General features: G+C 36.7%; 1 protein-coding gene across 5 annotated transcripts; it reads left to right on the top strand.

The window, feature by feature from the left end:
* The first annotated feature begins 1,329 nt into the window (after positions 1–1,329).
* LOC144630244 (uncharacterized) lies at positions 1,330–22,708 on the top strand. Of its 5 annotated transcripts, XM_078488583.1 has the most exons (6): positions 1,330–1,635; positions 1,737–1,797; positions 3,046–3,097; positions 7,127–7,469; positions 8,351–8,488; positions 10,354–11,279. In XM_078488583.1, exons 4-6 carry the CDS (start codon positions 7,157–7,159, stop codon positions 10,815–10,817), a joined length of 915 nt encoding a protein of 304 aa, XP_078344709.1. In that variant the 5' UTR covers positions 1,330–1,635; positions 1,737–1,797; positions 3,046–3,097; positions 7,127–7,156; the 3' UTR covers positions 10,818–11,279. The 5 variants fall into 5 exon arrangements, with proteins under 5 accessions (XP_078344709.1, XP_078344708.1, XP_078344710.1 ...); XM_078488581.1 differs by lacking the exons at positions 1,330–1,635; positions 1,737–1,797; positions 3,046–3,097; ... (1 more) ...; positions 8,351–8,488; positions 10,354–11,279 and adding exons at positions 18,560–18,629; positions 19,922–20,259; positions 20,724–20,861; positions 21,439–22,708; XM_078488582.1 differs by lacking the exons at positions 1,330–1,635; positions 1,737–1,797; positions 3,046–3,097; positions 8,351–8,488; positions 10,354–11,279 and adding exons at positions 20,724–20,861; positions 21,439–22,708 and having other exon boundaries at positions 5,802–7,469.
* The last annotated feature ends 317 nt before the right edge of the window (positions 22,709–23,025 follow it).

Below are 23,025 nucleotides of genomic sequence, written 5' to 3'. Positions count from 1 at the left end.
CAATTCGAATTCGAACGTACGTTTCAGTCGATTTATCTTCACAGCAGCTGCATGAGAGTGGAAGAATTCTATCATAACAAAAGCGTTGAATGTACAAGCTTTAAAGTATAAGGAGAATTGAAAATCGTTTCCGTTTTTACCCCTTTTTTCAATCACACCGGACATATAAACAAAGCAATGCAGAGGTATCTTGTCGTTTAGTGCGCCGCACGATTTGCAAGGAAAATCATTTGATTTGCTTTCATCTTTCCAGTTGTCTATCCTTGAGCACACACCATAACACTGGCAGTTGAAAATGTACCAGATGCTGGCGTCATTTTCAACATGAGCTTTGAAATTGTGAAGAGAGTCGATTGAACGAGTCAGACGAGTCGATCGACCAGCTAGCGCCTACGCGAAAGTTCCGTGGCACGGGCAAATTACGCGTTGGATTTGCATATTGACATATCGCTTCGGATTGGTCAATAAACAATAGAAGTTACTTTGCTTGCGTCATAGCTTGTACATGCGCAGTACCGTGAAACGGTCCCTTTAAGTGCGCAATTTTCAGCTGTTCTGTTTCAAAACACTGAAATTAAACACCAACAAGATCGCGCCTTAATTGCGTTTCAGTTGGGCCCGCGGAAAACTGACCAGAAATGACTTCTTGCACTGACATACAAAATATCGCATTTCTATATAAAAATATTTCAAAGATATATACGTGTCAGTCCAAAGGCATTACGACCTTCGTGCTTACCTTATGAAATTAACGCGATTTCTCAAAATTCGCGTTAATTTAAGTCGCGTTTATTTCTGCGACATTAGTTAAGTGGAACGTTAATTTCCAAGACCTTATTAAATTTCATTCCAAATACTGGATACTGTCCGAACACATATAGAAACTTGGAAACAAAAAATCTTCCCTTTTCTGTGCACTATTTTTTACAATGGTAAAAAATTAAAGATATGTCATCTGCAATATTCTCAGTTTATTCAACTTTCAGAAGAGCAATACAACAGCCAAAATATCACTAAAACGTAGTTGAATCAGCTCAAACAAAAACAGCACGCAGATGTTTTGTTTACCAATCTCTCCATTTTTTTATTTATTAAAAGTTAGATAGCTAAAACAGAAGTCACGCAAACATAAATTTATTTATAAATTGATGGAAACACTGAAATTAAATGAATTTGAGTAGCAGTACACTAATTTTAAAATCGCTTTGTTTAGCATATTTTTCCTCGGGTTTTTCTGTCTTGGAAATGAGGTAAAATAAATGATGATTAACCAGAGAATTATACAATAGTCGCCTTTCTACAGCTGGGCATTTTCAATTTTATTAAAACTTGTGTGCTAGATGGAAAATGCGTGGGGAATTCTTTGTTTTGGACAACATTGCAGATTATTTCTGCTAAGCTGACTTTTTTAGCGAGTGGCAGATGAAGGGAAATTTGAGATCCTTTTTAGACTTCAGTCAGTTTGTTTGGTTGAGAGAATATTAAATGTCAAGAGAAAGCTAATTATAATCATGCAAAAACAGTGGCGGGCAGCACTGCATTAATTTCGAGTTCCGTTTGTAAACAATTATCCAAGCCGTCAAAAGAAAGAAGGTATCGGGAGTCATCCTAGTTTAATTCCTGATTCGGAAATAGGTAAGAAATTAAAGATTACTTTTGAAATTCGCCTGCATGTTATTTTTTCATAGAGCCTTGAATATTTTTTTTTTGATATTAATTTTGCTGTTCTTTCTCAGGAGCTTCCTTGCACTCGCATTACGAGAGTCATCAAGGAATCTTTGTCACCGTCGGTAAAAGGTTTATAGTTTTTCATTAATTCTATTCACGATAGTTTCTTTTATTAAGAAGTATAACCTCTTATTGAAAACAGTTAACAAGTAAGCTAATGCGCCAGAACAAATTTGCGTCGGGCGTTTGATAAACTCGTTGTTTCAGGCTTTATTGCAGCTTAACAAAACAGCTGCAAAATAAAAGTGAATACAGTTTTGCTAACTGAAAACTAAGTCACCTATAAAATGACTTTCTTCTTTTTTGATAATATTTATCCTGCCCGGGTCTTCATAATTTTTTTTTTACAAAACTTCTGCAATATCACAGGAAGTTTGTAATAATGACAAACGCCTTATTTTTTCTTTTTAAAGCGCATACTTTAACAAGTTCAAATCAACTTTTTTGGTGGTATCTTAAACGAAAAAAAAGTGCAATGAGATTGAAGTTTTCGCTTAACAATAATTTTTTCGTTGGTTTTGTTAAAAAAGGGAAAGCACATAAAAGACCTCGGGTCCTTCTGTCATAATAATAATAATAATAATAATAAAGATATTTTAGCAGGGAGCCCACGTCCCTGGAATAAGGTAAGATGAATGAAACTTTTTTGGAGAATTTTATAAATAATCGCCTTTCCACAGCTGAGCATTTTTACTTGCATTAAAACTAATGAGCAAGGTAAAAGGTGCGTAGGGAATTGTTCGTTTTGGACCACATTGCAGACTACTGATTCTTTCTGCTAAGTTGACTTTTTTGGCGGGTGGCATATTACAAGGATATTGAGATCCTTTCTAAACTTCATTCACTTGATTGATTGACTAAAAATTAAATGTCAAGAGAAACCTAATAAGAAGTGACGCAAAAACAGTGGTGGGAAGCAGTACGGTAGTTTCGTGTTCCGCTTTTTAACATTTATTTAAGACATAAAAGGAAGAAAATCTCAGGAATCGACCTCGTTTAATACCTGTTTTGGAAAAAGGTAGGAAATGATGGATTACTTAAGAAATTCGTGATAATTTAAGTCTTGTTATTACTAAATAGAGTGTAAGTGCTTAGAAGCAAACTTCATAAAGTTTGTTTTAATTTTCATCACACTGTTTTTTATTATTTTCAGCAGGGGAGGATGACGATTTTTTTTACTCAAAATTTTAAATCTTGCTAATAGTTATAAGGAAATTCAAAAAAAATCATCAGTAGCTTTCTCTGCTTGACATATTTTAATTCGCCTTGAATCGGTTTCTTTTTCAAGAAATTTATTTATTTTCTGTTGTTTCTCAGGAGCCCTCCTTGTATTCGCATATCAAGGCATCTTTGTCGTCACCGGTGAAAGGTAAGCTAATTTTATCATTCACGTTGAAAAATTTCTTTTGTCAAATAGTTTAACCCTCTCTCATTGACAGAAGGTAAGAAGAAGAACACGAAAACTAATGCACCACAGGAAAATTGTGTGCAGAGCTTAAAAAATTCGTTGTTTCAGCCCTATTACAGCTGAACAAACAGGAAAAAAGTGAATGCAGTTTCGCTAAGTAAAAATGATGTCACCTTATGATAAACCTAAAACAATATGCAACCTATTCGTGATAAAATATACTCACTTGGAAACTAAGGTTTGTTTCCTCCTGCATGTAAAGACTACATAGTTATGCCAGACCGGTGTCTTCAAATTATTTTCACATTTACAAAACATCTGTGATCGAAGGAACTTGCTACAGAAGCGCTTATTTTTAGTAGCGCTTACTTCAAGAATAAACTTTATTGCTCGAATCTTTAGCGAAGTAGCGCGACTAGACCACTGTAGACTGAAGTTGACGCTTGACAATGTTTTAATTTCTTCGCTTTATTTAAAAAACAGCGAAAAAACGTTTAACTTCCCTATTTCAAGGAACAGAGGTAAATACCAAAAGCTGATTAATCGACCTTTCTTTTCTGCTTTCTTTCTTTCGCGGCCCAAAAAGTTAAATATTTGCGACACATCCTTTGTGGCAGAAAACTCATCTCAAACAACACCTTTAAACTTATGATTTTTTAAAGCAATGGTCACCATACATCAAGCAAGGCTTCCCATCGGCAAATTATCGTATAACCGTTGGTTTACGTAAAAACAGAAAACTATGAGTGTGAACGGAGACTGAACAAACTATAATTCCTATGTTTCAGAAGCCTGTTTGTCAAAAAATGACTGGATTGCTTACAAAGAGGCGAAATCGACGCCTTGCAACCTAACTATAAGAACTTTTAGAAAACAAATCGAAAATATTTTTAGTATTTCTATCAAGTTATAGAAACACTCATGAAATCTGGTATAACTCAAAGAAAAGTCATAATACATTTTCTATTCTTAAATGGAAGTTGCTATTAGTACCACCTAACACGCTCTAGTAATTACAACAACGAATTAAACACAATGATCGATCACAAAGGAAGCCGAAGTCCGATTAAAAATTTACTAATAACCAATAATTGCAGTCGTGACAATCTTTGTATTAAAAAGACAATTTTCGTCGTGCCGCTGTCAGTAGAGAGAGACGATAATATATAAGGACAAGAAATTAGAAATACGATCCCCCCAAAAAACATGGAAATTAGTAACAATGATTCTTTCTTCAACTGCAAACAACTTTCATTTCAAATTTATAAATTGTCTCCTGTCCTAAATTTAATTTATTTTGCAAAATACTTCTAAACCCAAAACTACGCTCAAAAGGGATAAGCATACGTGTAAAATATAGATACAAATTTGCATTTCCAGTGTGAAAAAATACCGTCTGTAGATTAGAAACGATTTACAAAAAGACCTCATTCTCATGCAATTTCGCACCGAGAAGAAAAGAACTAAAAAAATAAAAAAAGTACAAATTAAAATGATGTATCAACAGCAGTTCTTGTACACTAATTTTGAGATCAGTTTGTTGAAGGAATTCAGGGAGACTTAAACTCTGAAAGAACCAAAGGTATCAAGACCTTCTCCTGTCTCGGAAATAATGCAGAAAAAGCAATATATTTGTTTTCAACAATTTTACTACAGTCGCTTTAACACATCTGTGCATTGTTTTACTTGCTTTATAAGCCATTTTCTTCGGTATTGCTGAAAAATAAAATAAATATGCGGGCGATAAAAATTGCGTCGAAGTTTGATAACCCTGTGTTTAACTGTTGGGGGTATTTTACCCTCCAAACTGGCATTTTATTCTACCAAATAAACTTAGACAATAATTATTACAGTTTAGCTTACTGATTACCGATTTTCTCTTTAGATTAGCATGAAGCCTAATGGTATGCGAAATATGGATTGGAGTGTAAATGGCTTGGTTAAAAGAAATTATAAATGACCAAAAAAAAGTAAATAAGAAAGTGAATCACAGTACACTAATTTTAAGATCGCGTTGTTAAGCATAATGAAGCTTATTTGGTGAATTATACCACCGCTGAACACTTTCACTTGTGCTTGATAAAAATTGCTTTTGGAAATCTTTGTTTTGAACCACAATGCCGATTCTGTTCCCGCGCTAAGCTGACTTTTTAGCGGGTGGCAGACGGCCGGAATACCGAGATCCTTTCTAGAATTCAGTCAGTTGATTGATTGACAGAATATAAAATGTCAAGAAAAGCTAATAGTAATGATGCATAAACAGTGGCGGATAGCATTACGTTAATCTCGAGTTCCGTTTTTAAACAATTATTCAAAACATCAACAACAAAAGAAAGACTTGGGAATCGGTCTAGTTTAATTCCTGATTCGGAAATAGGTAAGAAACGATAGCTTATTTTAGAACAGAATAAAGTGTTAGTTTTAAAAGCGAAGTTAAAAAAGTACGTTTAACTTTCGTGACAACTATTTTTATCATTTTTACTTTAAATTTTGAACCCGGGCCTTAGTTAGAACGAAATTAAAATATTTTTTATATACTACCTGCAGCTTTCGTTTCTTGATCAATTTATTCAATCGATCTTTCGAATCCTTTTTATTCTCTTTCTGTTGTTTCTCAGGAGTTACCTACACATATAGTTAATAGGCAAAAAATATTTATTAGAAAATTAATCCAACACTGTAATCTGTAATCGAACGAATTTTGTTAAATAAAACTGCCTCTGTATTGTTTACAAATAGTGCTTTTTAAGTGCATGTGGAAAGTGCCCCCAGCAAAACAATGACTTTTTGGGTGAATTAGGTAAAACGAGACAATTAAAACTCACTTCTAGCTATATAGCAAATATATAATTGCGGGACCAAGAGAGGCCCGCAACCCTAATCTTGACACTGACCAGCGGATTGCGTATTACGCGTGCGCGCCACGTTTATAAAGGCTATTTGCAAACCGGAAGTTGAAAATTTTGTTCTTCCACAATCACGACAGTTTGTCGTAACACCGGAAGAGAAAAATCTTGTCTCCGAGAGCGATAAGAATGCGAAAAATCAACAGTTTGTCGCATTAGATCGAGGCTTCTGTCTTGCAGACATTACGTTTTGCAGACGTTGTTTTATAGGTGTTGCTTTTGAGAAGATCTGCTGTGATTGTATCACAGATAAACTACGGCAAAGCGAATGATTCCAACAACGGTTATTCTCGAGAAATTCCTTATAACACTGACAACAAAGCGAGTTTGCCGACGGAGGAAAATCACATCTCAATTCACACCGCGTGCTCGACTACACTTCGCAAAACTGTCAATCAAAAAAATAACTCTGATTGGTTCGCGGCAATAGGAAACGATAAAAAAAATTCGTGATTTTAGCGTCACGCGTTACTCGACCTTCCAAACTAACAAAAAACACTTCCCTCCCAGTACCTTCTCTTAACTGCATCGAGGCCCGCACTCTCTAACCTGTGGTTACCACTAGTGTATGAGTAAACAGCGAGGAGGGAAGGGAAACTTATTTTTTTGTTACGTTCTTAACAACAACAAAAAAAGAAAAACAGAGAAAACACCTGCATCGCGCTGTCCCTGTGTCGTAAATAAGATTGGAAACTTGCATGATGTTGTTTTTGTTTTTGAAGAATACTGCAAATAATTGCTTTATTTTTACCAAACGTGTAAAACTTAATTTGCCAAATTTCCTTCAAGTTCATGGGACTAAGCCTAGAAAAAACCGACCCTCAAATGGATACATAACCATAGCTGTGGTTTTGCGTATAAGAGAGGTCACCAATTTCTTCAACAAACTCGTAAGGCGATTGTTGGGATGCCTCAATAATAACAATGCCATTTCAAACACTGTTGTCATAAATGCCTTTCTTTCGCTTTGTAGTTTTCCTTTTATTTCAGCATTTAATACTTAATCCAATATAAATCCAAAGTTCTGGCTCTCAACAATAAAAATAAATACTGTTGTTATTCAATCCGTTTATTTCCCTTGTAGCACTGCAGACACTTACGTAGTCATTCCAATATGAATCGAAAGTTCTGGCTCTCAGTTGCGTTTTTGATGTCCCGGATTGGTATATTTGAAGCTGCTGTCCAATGTCACCAGAAAGAAAACTCCATCGGGCAAATGTACCTCAGAGGTCACACGTTCAAAACGTACAAGGTTGGATGGCCTCACGAGTGCTTTTTATGGTGTGACGAAGAAGTGACTTGCCAAAGTTTTAACTTCCATATTGGTCAAAATGTCTGCGAACTCAACAATAGAACTAAGGAAGCAAGACCGGAAGATTTTATGCCGGATCAGACAAAGTACTACATGAAACGGGCAAACAACAGAGGTGATTCTTTTCTTGTTTGCTTCTTTTTTTTTTCAGCGCAGCAACGCATCCATTTTAAAGGCCACAGCTTGTATGGCTTCATATATGCTAGTTTATGTGTTTTATCTAATTTCGCCTCGAGCCTAGTATGTTCCAGACCTCGCTGGCACAGATATTCTAACGAAATCCATACATCTAAAAAATAGAAAAAAATACCGTTCCAACATCGTCCTGGCAACATACACAAGGTGGTAAATATTCTGGGTTAACAATTAATTCCTTGCCTTGCATTTTAGACTAAACAGAATAAATCATCAGTTGTGTTTTTGCTTGAGGAACAAATCCTCCGCTTCTATAACAATGACAACGTGGACCTTTCGCTCCCGAGATGCAGTGTGTTGAGAGATCAAGCCGCAGTCAAGAGTTCTCAAACTTATTCGGCGGAGCAGTATGAAGACTCAGGAAGACCATTAACTTTATCACAACTTAAAAACAAACAACTAATGTTTATTTTTTAGATAAAACTTTCGTGTTACGTCACGTGAATGCGAAGAAGCAAGATTGAGACTGAGAAGTTTTGTAATCACGCTTGCAGAATTGCTTGAGGCAATATTTAAAGCCACGAGCGTCCTAATTTTAAAACGGTGCATTTCCATCTTATAATATGCGGTTTGCAACCTCGTATTCATGCCCATGTCTGTAGTAACAAAGTTACGTGCGATAATTGGCGCCTTGTTAAAATAAAAATTAACATGATTCTGAGGGAGTAGTAACTGTTCCCTGGACTGCAAAGTATATCTGATGTAAGTTATATTCTTCTTGCTAGAATTTCCAGCACTATGATATTGCAAAAATCGCCTTCGATTTTCAAGGATTTTATTTTTTATATATTTATCACGCAGTCCCTCTCGGTTCTATTCCGGAGCTTCCTGCCGAATCTTGCGGTGAGATCAAGGCCAATGAAGGAAATGAGATGGTTAACGGCGATTACTGGATATACTCTGATGGGAATGGTCAGCCAATCCTGGCTCGCTGTGAAGGTACAACCTTTAAGTTAACTGATAGCATAGTTTATAGCCTGTACCGCCTCCATAAAATAACAGTTAATCAATCAATAAATGAGCCCGAGTGCGTAGATCAATCAATCAATCAGCCGATCAATTTTGGGCCAAGTAGTATCTTTTTTGTTTTTCTAAAATTTTTACTGGGCAAGAAGAATGTGAAGCGTGAAAAGCCACTGGAAAAAAATTGAGAGCAGCCAGTTATGATGAATTTAAAATGCGTCGGTGATTCATTTTATAATGTGTGCTTTTACCCCCCCCCACCTACATTATAGTCATATGGTTTGTACTGATAGTTACAATATGTAATGTTACTTTTTTATATAATAGAACTGGCATCAATCGTTATCGACAATTGTTCAATAGCAGTCAAACTCACAACCATTTTTTCGTCATCGCTTTTCATTGATTGCTACGTCGGCAATCAACATCAATCGAAGAGTGAATTCGATTGGTATCAATTATTGGTTGATCGATTGGCTACGCCTGTATTAAGATTTAGAGTTTAAACTTTAGCTTTTATGTTTCAACTGGGAATGATGTGGAGTTTGTTCGTACCACGAGTCAAGTTCTAGCCCGAGTCAAGTTCGAGTCACGAGTCAAGATCGATTCAAATGTTTTTTCTCACCTTTTTTTAGCAAGATCTTTTGACTAGAAGTAATAATGTCAAAAAATGTCGCAGAGGTAAATTAAGACCTCATCAGCGTTAGCAGTTAGGTTTTTCACACGACAAAGTTTTCCGATGCAGACGCGATCGCGAAGACCTATTTGTATTTTGAACGGCTATAATTAAAACTTTAAACTACCGGTATTCCTTGCTCCGTCTTTCAATTCTATGTTTATAAAACATTTCCGGAATGAATTTCATCGCTTTTCCATATGCTTTTGCCGGTGGCTTCTTAGCGGCTTTTCTTGGGCGACGAAGAATATTTTCCCCATTAAATACGCGAAATTAACATCGCGTTCTATTTCGAGAAGCGGCGACGGACTCGCCGTTTCAATCAGTGATATTTTGATGCACAGTTGGAATTCATATAATTTTTGTTTCAATTTTTGTTTCATTAGATTTAGAATAACTTTTTATCGAGCAGCTCCGAATTTGGCATCAGTCTTGCATTACTCGCAATTTGAAAGAAATGGATCGCTTGCATTACCGTCGGTATGTCCCGGAGTCCCAGAAATGGGGGAAAAATTTTTTTACAGAGACCTTGTTTTGTCATGTCTCCTGATGTATTCATTTTGTGCTGAAAAAGTGAAAGAATCAACAAATATCCAGACATTTTCGAGTAATGCCTTTTAACTGTATAGCTGGAATCAAGCAAGCTTTGAAAAAAAAGCGTGACCTTTGCCCACTTTTGTCATATTTTGGACGTCACGTCACGATTGGTGTTACTAATATTTCGGCCGCCGCTTGTCCGTTCGCTCACGCAGGCAACATTCAAGTTCCCTTGATAAGTGCTTTTTAAATATAATTTTTGTGTCGTTGAAGTGGAACCTCTGCCTCAGTTGTGAGTAATTAATATAAATAGGAAACTGTTACGATCAAATTCACTGGGATGCCAAGGAATGTTTACTTCTTTGAAAAGCAGCTGCGAACCGATGAAGGAATCAGCTCTCGCAATCGGCATTGAGAGCCAAGTCTTGCTGTTCCTGCACTTCTGGTACAACATTTTGTATGTAATACAGCAATTAAAACCAACAGACCAAAAATAAATTTAAAAAAAAACTTGACTCGAACTTGACTCGTGACTCGAACTTGACTCGGGCTCGAACTTGACTCGTGGTACGAACAAACTCGACAAACTGGAATGATATGAAATTGTAAGGTTTTTTTTTTAATTTAGAGAGCTGGCAGAAGATAAACGCAGAACCTGTTTGCTTTGGAGCGCGAGGTAACAAGTATGGTGCCTTCAACATCACAAAGAGTGGACTTCTTAAGACAATGAAGCTCATCCACAAATCGGGGTCGGTCAAATGCAACCCAAATTTCAGTGCGTCCTACTGGGGTTGCAGGAATTTGGCGGCGTATGGCAATAACGCTCTACTGACTATCATCACAAATGCCAACAAAGAAGCCGTCCTGCCACCTGCTGGAGACTTACAGAGTAGTTGCGGCAAAAACCACTTTTACCGTCTTGACGGAACTAGCCACACATCAACAGAGCTCGTCTTTCGCAACTTGTCCAATCAGCTGTCTGTGTCGCGCAACCAGGAACTGCAGATATGGTACGGACAGGATTGGACTGACTGTAGTGAAGATAACAACAGTGGCACAACATGTGTTGATGTGTATGCGTGGTTCGCTTAAAGCTAAGCACATCAGTTTGTGGCTTATCTGAAACATTTTAGAGAATATAATTAAATCAAGTTCAGTTTAGACAAAGACACTGAAAACGTCAACGTAAACGCTCCTAATATAAATCTTGTTCAGTAACATAGTTGTAAAGTAATAGGAAATGTAAAAAGACAGTAAGCTACTGAAATGCTAAGAGTAGTTGAAACAAATTGTATTTTCGCAATATTGTAGTTGTTCTACATCAAGTGTGTCAGTATCTTTAAAGGTATTAGCTTCGTTCTGGGCTATAGTATAGATACAAAAATTGGAAAATGAAGGATAAATAACAGTAACTAAACACTTTATCTTCCGGATCTCGTCCTTTCTTCAGTGGCTCCCTTTTTTGTGCTTTCTCATTTTTTTTTTACCTATTCTCTTAAGCTTCGGTTTCCGACTTCTGAAAACTCCCGCTTCTCGATATCGTACCTCCCTTGTATCCCTTCCGCACTATATTAGCCTACAGCTGTCAAAAATATTTTGTTAGTGCCTATAAAATGAACAAAAAAACAAGCTAATTTCGAAAGTCCTTTCAAAACATGTTTTCTCCTAGCATTCTACAGATATAAAAGATTTTTTACGACGGCGACGCCAAATATAACGTAAAAACAAAAATGAAGTTAAACTCATAGTTTTTACCAAACTAGTCAGTGTACATGCTTATTTTCCCCTTTTCTGAGGATGGCTGTATTTCAACTGGTACCCACTCCCCCTTGCAAAATATTAATGCTTTGCGGGGGAGGGGGTGGAGAATGTCTACATTGATGTCCCTGAAGATAGCGTTGAGGGTCAATAACAAATTAGCCTAATAACTCCTATTATTATACATTATAGTCACTAGCTGTGTTATCATTGGCTTAGAGCCTACAGCTAATTCTGGGAATCCGCGCAGCCTACAGATTAGTGAATAATCTGCTAGCAGATAATTCACCAATCTGTAGGTTGCGCGCACAATGCATGATTTCCAAGAGCAATGCGGCAGGCATCTGGCGGCGAAGGAAATTCATAGTTTGTCTATTCCTTTCTTCAACCTAGAAATGGTTTGACCTGAGTTGAAAAACTGCTGGACGATAAATTCTCAGAAAACACAAAATGACTGACATAAATTGGGAAGGAACTATTCCACGAGATACTTTGAGGAAAAAGCATTCAGACTTAAGCAGGACGACAAGCCGCAATTAGCACAACTTTTGAAACAGGTTAAAATTGTTTGTCATTATTTTCTTTACCAGAAAAACAACGTATAATAAAACAATTGTTAGATTCGAATTTTGTGATATTCGACATAATCAAGGTCTCGGTAAGTGTTATCAGCCTCAGCCTTCGGCTTCGGATGATAACACTTACCTCGTCCTTTATTATTCCGGATATCACAAAAACCTCATCTAGTAATTGTTTGTAAGCTGAGAGCTGATCTCTCCACCGCTGCGCTGACGAAAGAAAGATCAAGGAAGCAGCGTGGCCGAATGGCGTGATGTAATCATGATGTCGCTGGTTCCAGCTCTCCACACTGCCACTTGGTCGTTCCGAGTTCAAATCCACAATCACATTTTCCATAAAGCCAAGTGGTCTGATCTTTGCCAGTTGCGATTTTTAACAGATTTTTAACCATTTTATAGTCATTAAGATAGTCTGCCATAACAAAACTCACTCAAACGTCAATTATCGTTAAAGCACAATAAATCTTCCCGTCTCTTTTAATAAGCTTATACTTAAGGTCTGTAAAGACTTTCTTTTCCGCAAAACGTCAGTGATCAAACTCCTCAGTTTGGAAAATAAGTATTAACAGAAAAGAGCCCATTTTAAGTACCGGTAATATTGACATGTGATTTGTTAAGGTGTGCAACAATCAGCTGTTCAGTTTCGAAACATTGAAAATAATCACCAACGCAATCGCGCCTTAATTGCGTTTCAATAAGACAAATGAAAACCCATCAGAAATGACTAAAACCTTGAACTTATACTATGCAAAATATCGCCTCAACAATATACGTGTTAGTCCTATAGCAGTACAGTCTTTGTTGTTATGTTGAAAATAAATAAACAATTAAGAATTTGTTGTGGGGAAATTCCATGTGTATAATTTCAGGACAATTTCGCGCAAGATTATGCAGCTGATTGACGTGTTTTGCAGTGCCGCATAACTACCTTTAAATAGTTACCTTCACCATTGCGAACGGGAAAAAATGTAAACATATTAGGTACGCAAATCCCCAGATTCCTGATATTTGTTAAGACAAATCCGTCAATCCGCCACTATTTTCGTTCAAATCCAGATCAATATTACGTGAAACTTTTGTGTCGTATAGTTCACTGCGAGGGAGGGTGGATGCTGGTTTTTTATGGCATTTTTTTACGAAGTTGTATTTCATTCCTTGTTTTTAAGGTAAGAATTTGAGCAGCAGTACACTAATTTTAAGATCGCTTTGTTAAGCATATTTTTCATATCGTCTCAACACATTTTTTAGAAATTCGCATGCATTTATATTAAGTCATGGCATTATTTTATAGGGCACCATGTAAAAGCGACCCTTAAGGTGGCTCGACCCAGTTTTTTTCTAGCGATACCAATCAACTTTGAAACCCTGATACTTAAAGGGATTAATGTCAATGACAAAACTAAAATATCACATGCATTACGCATAGACTGAACTTCAATATGATATAAATTTTTGAGCGATCAGAATGAATATCACGTGACAACGACGTCACACAGGTTTTTGTTCTGAATCGAATTTTAGGCCGTAACCGCATTTTCTCTCGAGATCCTACATGCTACGCATACCTTGTGTGTTTGCCTTTATCTCAATGGAGTTTCATCGAAATCTACAAGAGGAATTTTGAAATATCTTGGAATTTATTTTTAGATGGTATAATTTATGCGTAAAATAAAGACGAGACTTCATATAACATAATTTGTTTCTTATTTGATGTTAAATGAGAATATTTAGCCCTCGTTCCTTTTTAGAAATGTCCCATATACTACATCCAAACCTTTAGATGAAAGTAGACTTGCGCGATTTCGAAAAATATGAAAATATCTTAATCGGAGTTGAGCTCAATGTTTAGCTCTATTTACCATTTTTACGGCTTCTTTTGCAAAAAAGCGATTATTTCAAAAACCCGTCGATGAATTTTTTCCAAAATTGTTCAGGGTGACAAATAATCAGTACACCACACAATCCCTAAATTTCATGCTCATTGAAAATTTCTAAGATTGTCTAAACTAAACGCAAAATTGAGTAAACAATGCTATAATTACCACCAAGCAAGCTTTAATAATTACCAAAACAAAACAATGATTGATCAGAAGGGAAGCAGAAGTCCGTGTAACCTGTAATTGTATTTGAAAGAAAATTCGCCTGGAGCAGAATTGCCTGTTTGGCCGGCGTCCCAAGGGGAGGGAGAAGATGGAAAAATCTAAAAATTATTATTCCTTCCACTGGAAACTACGAATAACTACATAAACAATTTTATTTCTATGTCATAAATGCCTCTGGTCCTAAATCCAGAGTACATCCGGAACCCACAACCACGCTTAAAAGAGATTTACACGCCTGTAAAATTGAGACAAATAAAAATACCATTTACAACGAATTTAACAAACAGGGCACTTTTCTCATACAATTTTGGACTGTTGGCTAATTTGGCTGAGAGATGTGCTTTCCATAGCCGCATCATTTTCTCCGGTGATTTCCAACAAACATTGATCCTATCAGTGTAACAGAAAAACAAAACTATTTTCAACTTCATCTATATTGTGCAGTCCGATCACTCTTAAATTAACTTGGAGTTGGCCCTGGCGCCTAACATCTAATGTATCACCAGAAAAAAAACAGTAGAAAAATAAACAAAGACACGTGTGCATTTTTTTTTTTCGAATCCTTTGAACGAAATTTATTATTGAAAGTAAAAAATAAAATATAAAAAATGAGCCCATAAAAATTATGCCATTACAGCAGCACCAGCACATTAATTCTAACATCAGTTTGTTTACGATATTCAGTCAGGCTTCAACCCTGAAATAACCATACGGCGTTTTCAAATTTCTCCGTTTTCAAACTTATCCGGATTAATGTGGACAGGGCCTATTAAAATGGTCTCAAAAACTGTGCAACCGGCAAACGCGTGAAGAAATATGCACACTTGGAATCGAAATGAAGGTATTTTCCTTCTGTATGTAAAGAATACATGTTAATGGTGGACAGATGTCTTCGAATTTAATACTTTATCTTTTATAAAACTTATCGCAGGAAGTTTGTTATCATGGCATACGTTCACTTCAACAAGTTCAAATGAACGTTATTGCTCGTGCCTTAAATGAAAAAGCGCAACAAGACTGGAACAGTACTGGAGTTTTCGTGCGACAAAAAATTGATTCGTTGGCCCTATTCCAAAAACAGTGGAAAAAAACAACTTACTTCTCTCCTTCAAGGAACAGACGTGAATAGGAAAAACTGCATTATATTACACAAACTGAAAATTCGTTTTGGGATAAGCAAATACAATCGACCTATCTTTTTTCTTTTTTTTTCTTTCGCGGCCCATGCAAGAATTTAAAAATATTTTAACACACTCTTTCAGGACATTATAGATGTCATACTTTTACTGTTTTCGAACGGTTTTAGCCGGAGTAAAAAACGGTGTTAGAATGTTCAAAATAGTATTCAAATAATATCTTCCTACCTGTTGAAAAAACGTCACATAGTAAGAGACAGATGTCTGATTGTTTCTAAAACAGGTTAGGCATAAAAGAGATGAAAGGAACTCCCTTTAAATTACACAATAATTTAATAACTAACTCAGGTCACGTAGGCTTTGAACCAGCAAAAAGATTTGAGGCGATCTTCCCGGATTGCCGGTTCAAAGCCTATGTGACCTGACGCCAGGCGTTTTCTTTCACAACTGCGTTCGTATAATTTGTGTCTGTAGTCAGTTCTATAGATTATTGCTGGAAATGTTCGGACTTTCTCGATGAGAAGTGCTTCTACATCTGAATGTTTTCCCATGTAAATCGACGGCGATTTAAAACAAAATGATTTTCCACATGGTAAGTGGTGTCATGTGACAAAATCCAAAAGTATGATTGGGTAGATCGCTGCTTAACCGCAGACAGCCGCGATAAAAGTTGAACTCAGTTCAACTTTTTTGAAAACACTCGCGATTGCTACGTGCGTATACGTACGTATAACGTACGTAAATACCAAGAAAAAAACGTGGCATTGGAAATTGGACACCGTAAATTCGACGCACGTAATCGCGCGCGTAAAATTTCATTTTTACGTACGTTTACAATTTTTACGTACGATAACGTGCGTCACCAAAAACGCGACAGTGTAAATCCACCTTTAGACACGATTTGCGTGCTTGAATAGCGTGTTATCAGACTCGCTGGCGTGTTATTTCACTCGGCGCCGAGCTCGACACACTTCACTGTTTGATGCAACACGCCTCTTTCTTGTTATCGTGCGATGCAAGCAAAAACAAAATCTAGTTAGGTGCGCGTTCTGGCACGCCGCTTGTAAGCCAAATGTCATTTTACTCACTGTCTATTGTTTAGCGCGTCATTTTGGCGTGCCCATGTAGGTACCATATTCCTTGTTTTTTTAAAGAGGGTCACAAATTGTCGCCTTTTGACAGCTGAGCATTTTCACTCACAGCAAAACTAACGCACCGAATAGATAATTAGAATCAGGGATTCTATCAACTTTGTGTTTTGGACGACATTGTACCAGATGAAAATTGCGTCGGAAATTTGAGAAACTCGTTGTTTGAATTCGGTCCGTATTGTATATTGCACCTGCTGACAAACTGAAAACAAAAATATATACAGTTTCGCTAACTGGAACGAAGTCACCTTTAAATTGCCCTCAAAACGTAGGCAGCAAACAAGTAAAAAAAACAATATTTACACACTTGGAAATGAAGGTATGAAAATAAAATATATTTACGTTGGCATTATTTCAAAAACAGAGAAAAATAATTTACCTCCTCCTTTCAAGGAACAGACGTGAACAGCAAAGCCTGATTATAATTTTGTAGAAACCGAAAATTCTTTCCGGGATAAGCAAATACTATCGACCTTTCTTTTTCTCTTTAGTTATATTTCGCGTGTCTCGAAAGTTAAATATTTGCGACACATTGTTGGAAGACATCATGTTAAACGGTATTAACGATCTCGCCGTTAACGGTTGAAAATATATAAGCCTTGTAACATTTCTACCTGTTTTCAAAGAATTATTAACTATGAAAGTACCACATAACACAAGTTATTTTAATTAAGGCCAAGGTTGCCCTTTAAAAAATTTAGGTGAAAGGAAGATGAAAGGAACTCCATTTATGGAAACAATATCACTAATAACTAAATAGAGTTCAGGGCTAAAGTAAGAATCACGCAAGGTTTCTTATTCAGCAAATTATCGTTTCTTGACAATAAAATATAGCTAACTATGAGTATACACTGCATAACATCGAGACGGTACAAATAATAATTCCTCTGTTTTAGAAGCCTGCTTGGCAAAGAGACGGGACAACGCCTTGTAACATAATTTACAATTTATGGGAGTTGTTTTTAGTACCACCAAGCAAGTTTCAGTAATTACCAATTCAAAACAGTTATCGATACTAAAAGGGAAGCCCGAGTTCCATAATAAAAATAACTAATAACGGGTAATTGCAATCGTGTGGTATTTGCATATGCATTTAAAAGAAATTTGCCTGGGGCAGTTGTCAGTTGGGAAAACATAATGATGGCAACATGTTGTAAATTCTACTGCAAAAAAATGGAAATAACATAAAAACGATTCTTTGTTTAACTGTAGACTACGGATAACTACATACATTAGCAATTTTATTTCTATTTCATTAATTTCCCTGGTCTTAAAGTTGATTTCTCTTGCGGAGTACCTCCGATTCCATGACCACGCTTAAAAGGTGATTATTCGGATGAGTTTAGAATATCACACGATCTGAAAGAGGCAAGGGTATCAGGACCTTTTTCCCCTTTCTCAGAAATATTGAAGAAAAGGCATGTGTTTTACTAGCCGTCTCAACACAGCTGAGCATTACGGCTAAAAAAATAAAGTTAATATGCGGGCGACAATATTGCGTTGAAGTTTAATTACCTGGTTTAACTGTTAGGGTGGATTTTACCTTCCAAACTGGCATTTTACTCTACTAAATAAACAAAAACGAACACTAATTTAAACGGTTCGCTTACTGAAAACGTTTTTACTCTTTAAGTTAACAAGAATAAGAGTGTAAATGTATTGATTGAAACAAAATTATAAATGACCAAACAAAGCTAAAAAGAATGTGGTTAGCAATACACTAATTTTAAGATCGCTTAGCTGAGCTTTTTTTTTTCATATCTCAACACATAAAGGACCTCAAATCCTTTTGTCTCGGGAGTAAGGTAAGATGAATCAGTGGAGCTCATTGGAGCTTATTTATTTCGCCTTTCCACAGCCAAGCATTTCACTTGCAACTAATGTGCTAGATGAAAATTGCAAAGGGAATTATTTGTGTTAGATTAAAAAATGCATGAGAATGAATTTTTTTCTGCTAAGCTGGTGGCAGATTGAGGGAATATTGACATCCTTTCTATAATTGGTTGGCAAAAGTTAAAATTTTTGCCAACCAATCAATTTAAAGATGTCAAGAAAAAAATATAATTAAACTGGCAGATACCACTACTTTAATTTCGAGTTCCGTTTTGTTAGAGTTAAGACTTCAAAAAAGGAAAAGTGTCCTTTATCGGACTAGTTTTTATTCTGGATTTGGAAACAGGTAAGGAAAGATGAATTATTTTAGAAAAAATCGATATTTTTAAGAAGATATTAATTTACTATTATTTCTTAAACTTGTCGTATAGCAGGCAAAAATGTCTTAGTTATTTTTGCCATTCATGTTAATTTCTTTTATCAAGAAGTATATCCTTCTCTTTCTTGTTAATTCCCTTTGTCTTCGGGTCCAATAAAGGATCCATGAAGACAGGCAAGAAATAAAACGTGCCAGTTAATGCGTCAGATGAAAATTGCGTCAGAAATGTAAAAACTCGATTGTTGTTTCAGATTAAGCGGTATTGCAGATTACCTCAGATTGTACCTGCTGACAAACCGAAAAAAAAAACGAATACAGTTTCGCTAATTCAGTTGGAGCGAAGTCACCTTTAGATTGACCTCAAGAAGTAAGCAACATCCTTCGGTTTTGGCCTCTGGCCAAAACCATGCGGGGAAAATAACTTATGAGCTATCAGCAGTCAGTGGCGTAGCTAGAATTTTTCAAAGGGGGAGGGGGTCATACTCACTATGTTACACCACGGATACGTAACAGATTGTCACGTCGACATTCACGTTGTGTGTTTGCTAGAAGTGATTTTTTGTTGTATGAGCAGTCAGAGTCAGGGTTTCGATAACATTTCTAAGAACATGTCTAACAGCCTGACCACGGCAAGCGTGAAAGAAACCACTGAATAGTGAGCATGGGGGAGGGACAAGCATGCAAAAATGGCTGCATAAATTGAGTATCTAGATCTGGTAAAGAAAGTCTTAATACATATATTTGATCTTAAGATTTGCGCGTATTCGCCGATGTTTGTATACTTTTTCCAAACAAATATCCCACAAAAGGGGGGAGGGGTCACAGGCACCCCAGGACCCCCCTTTCGCAAAGAGGAAAGGGGGAACTAAGTTCAAGTTCCGTTTCTTAACAAATATTCTTTATGATCGTAAAACAGAGAAAACATCTGCATCACGCTCTTTAACTTCCTGTGCCGTAAATAGGAATGAAATTATACATATATTTTTTTAAAAATACCACAAATTGTTACCTTAATAATTATCATAACCAAGCACCTTTCAGCACGGAGGAAGAAATTGGCCAAAGTTTATTGAGGAGACCAAGTTAAGAAAGATAGACCCTCAAATTGATGTCATCACCATAGCTATTGTTGTATGTTTTATGTCTACATGGAGGTCACTGATTTTGACTACAAAGGAAGAACGCAATGGTTGGGAGATTTCGAAAATAACAAACCTTTTCAAACTCTGTTCTTACTAAGTCCAGTTTTTCCCTTGTAGCAGACACTGACGTACTCAACCCAATATGAATCGAAAGTTCTGGCTCTCAGTTACATTTCTGATATCCCGGATTGGTATATTTGAAGCTGCTTTCCAATGTCACCAGAAGGAAAACTCCATCGGGCAAATGTACCTCAGAGGTCACACTTTCAAAACGTACAAGGTTGGATGGCCTCACGAGTGCTTTTTGGGATGCGAAGAAGAAGTCACGTGCCAAAGTTATAACTTCCATATTGGTCAAAACGTCTGCGAACTTAACCATAGAACCAAAGAAGCAAGACCGGAAGACTTTATGTCGGATCCGACAAGGTACTACGTGAAACGGGCAAACAACAGAGGTGACTTTTTTTTTTGTTTTTTCCAACCTTTCGTTTCTGAGATGCAGTGTGAAGAGAGATCAAGCCGCATTCGAGAGTTTTCACAGTCATTCGACAGAATAATATAAAGACCATTAACTTTATCAGAGCTTAAAAACAACGAAACTGAAGTTTATTCCTTTGATAAAATTTTATTGTTACGTCACGTGAATTCGAAGAGGCGAGATTTAGACTGGCACCTTTGTAATCATGCTTGTAGAACTGCTTGTGGTAAAATTTAGCGCGTCCCACTGCTATATACGGTGACATATCATTTCAGATCGCGGTTTGCTACCTCGCACTCATGTCCAAAACTACATAACAAGTAACGGTCGAGAATTGGAGCCCTGTTAAAATATAAATAACCACAACATTTTAATCCCAATTTTCCCATCATGATCTTGCAAAACATTCAATTTTTAAGGATGTTCTTTTTTATCACGCAGTCCCTCTTGGTTCTATTCCGGAGCTTCCTGCCGAATCTTGCGGTGAGATCAAGGCCAGTGAAGGAAATGAGATGGTTAACGGGGATTATTGGATATACTCTGATGGGAATGGTCAGACAACCCTGGCGCGCTGTGAAGGTAGAGCTTTTAAGTTAACTGATAGTATAGTTTATAGCCATGTACCGCTTCCATAAAATAACAGTTAGTCAAAACATAAATGAGTGAGTAGATCAGTCAATCAATCAATCAATCAATCGATCAGCCAATCAATTTTGGGCCAAGTTGTATCATTCTGAATTGTTTTTCTAAAATTTTTAATTGGCAAGAAAAATGTCAAGGGTGGAAAGCCACTGGAAAAAAATTGGGAGTTGACCAAGCAGTGCTTGCTCTACTAAGCAGCCAATTATGATGAATTTAAAATGCGTCGGTGATTCACTTTATAATGTTTGCTTTTAATGCATGGTTTGTACTGATAGTTACAGTATGCAATGTAACTTTTTTTTATAATAGAGCAAGAAGCAATCGTTATCGACAATTGTTCAATAGCAGTCAAACTCACAACCATTTTTTCGTCATCGCTTTTCATTGATTGCTATATCGGCAATCAATATCATTCGAAGAGTGAAATCGATTGGTATCGATTATTGGTTTATCGATTGGCTACGCCTTTTAAGCTTCTACTGGGAATGATATGTATGTTTTTTTTAAATTTTAGAGCTCGAGAGCTGGCAGAAGATAAACACGAAACCTGTTTGCTTTGGAGCACGAGATGACAACTATGGTGCCTTCAACATCACAAAGAGTGGACGTATTAAGACAATGAAGCTCATCCACAAATCGGGGTCGATCAAATGCAACCCAGTTGATAGGGCATCCTACTGGGGTTGCAGATACTCAGGAAGCTATGGCAAGAACGGTTTATTGACAATCATCACAAATGCCAATAAAGAAGCCGTTCTGCCGCCTGCTGGAGACTTGAAAGCAGACGTCGGTGCGGTTTGCTACAAGAAACACTTTTATCGTCTTGATGGAACTCACCACACATCTCCGGAGCTCGTTTTCCGCCACCTGTCCAATCAGTTGACTGTGTCACGCAACCAGGAATTGCAGATATGGTACGGACAGGATTGGATTGACTGTAGTGAAGATGGCAACAGTGGAACAACATGTGTTGATGTGTATGCGTGGTATGCTTAAAGCAAGTCACGCGTGCCTCTGGCTTATCTGGAACATTTTGGAGTATACAATCAAATCAAGTTTCATTTAAACAAAAACACTGAAAACGTCAAACTAAACGCTCTTAATATTAATCCTGTTTGGTAACATAGTTGTAACGTAACAGAAAAATATATAATTTAATGTAAAAAGAAAGTATCTTACTGAAATGTCAAGAATAGTTTAACAAGTTGCGCCAAACATTTACCAAGGTGACAAAACGTATTATGTGTCAGTTGTCATTTTTCTGATATTTTCTACCGTCTTTAAAAAGTTAACGACTAGGGTTAAATCGTACCAGTATTGTAGTAATTCTACATCCACATCAGTGTGTTAACCGGAAAGGTATTAGCTTCGTTCCAAACTACAGCATCGATGCAGTATGAAAAATCTTGGAATTATAAAGGATTTTAAAATATTAAAATAACAGTAAATAAATAATGAATTGCAGATAATTTTATTGGAAACAGATGATGTAAATTAACTGTAGTTTAAACTTTTGCTTGTTTGTATTAAAAATGTTAGTCTTGCTTTTATCCTGTGTATCGTATTACAGTCCTTTTATGGAATGTTTTTTTTTTTTTTTGCAATTTGCATATTTATATGCTTTCCTACACCGACCTGTAATTTATGTGCAAAGTTTGTTTACATAAATTAAGAAACCGACTTCGTTACTCCAATACTGGCTTCACTCACCATGCACAAATTCTGGTGAAGTGCTCTATCCAGCCCGGAACGTGAAGAGATCAGGGAGTTGAAGTTGGCTCTCAATAAAGAAAACAAAGTGAATATTAAAAATTAAAAGAAAATAGAAAGAAAATAGAAACAAAGACAAAGACAAAGATGGGGTTAGGTACTGCTACATTTAGGCAGCGCTCCTGATTTAGGCAGGAGCCCTTCACTTGATCATCACTTCATCAGGTGATGGCCTCGGGGAGATCAGGAGCCCATGAGATCAATTCTAAAAATAAATCAATACGGGAAAGGGTTGACTCAAGGATACAGTACGTATGGAGGCTCCAGGTGATGGGCCCCTGATTTAGGCTATCTTGTGGGCCCTGGAAATGATCCTCAGGAGCAAGGGATT

The sequence above is a fragment of the Oculina patagonica genome, chromosome 11 (assembly GCF_052425735.1).
Source record: "Oculina patagonica isolate OP01 chromosome 11, crgOcupat, whole genome shotgun sequence".
NCBI lineage: Eukaryota > Metazoa > Cnidaria > Anthozoa > Scleractinia > Oculinidae > Oculina > Oculina patagonica.
Note: the sequence above shows the minus strand (reverse complement) of the source record. Positions and strands in the feature narration are given on the sequence as shown.

Excerpts from the sequence above, each read along its gene's own strand:
- LOC144630244 (XM_078488582.1), top strand. The coding sequence starts at position 7,157 with ATGAATCGAAAGTTCTGGCTCTCAGTTGCGTTTTTGATGTCCCGGATT. Across the intron at positions 7,470-20,723 it reads GAAACGGGCAAACAACAGAG|TCCCTCTTGGTTCTATTCCG; the intron begins GTGATTCTTTTC and ends TTTATCACGCAG. Across the intron at positions 20,862-21,438 it reads AACCCTGGCGCGCTGTGAAG|AGCTCGAGAGCTGGCAGAAG; the intron begins GTAGAGCTTTTA and ends TTTAAATTTTAG.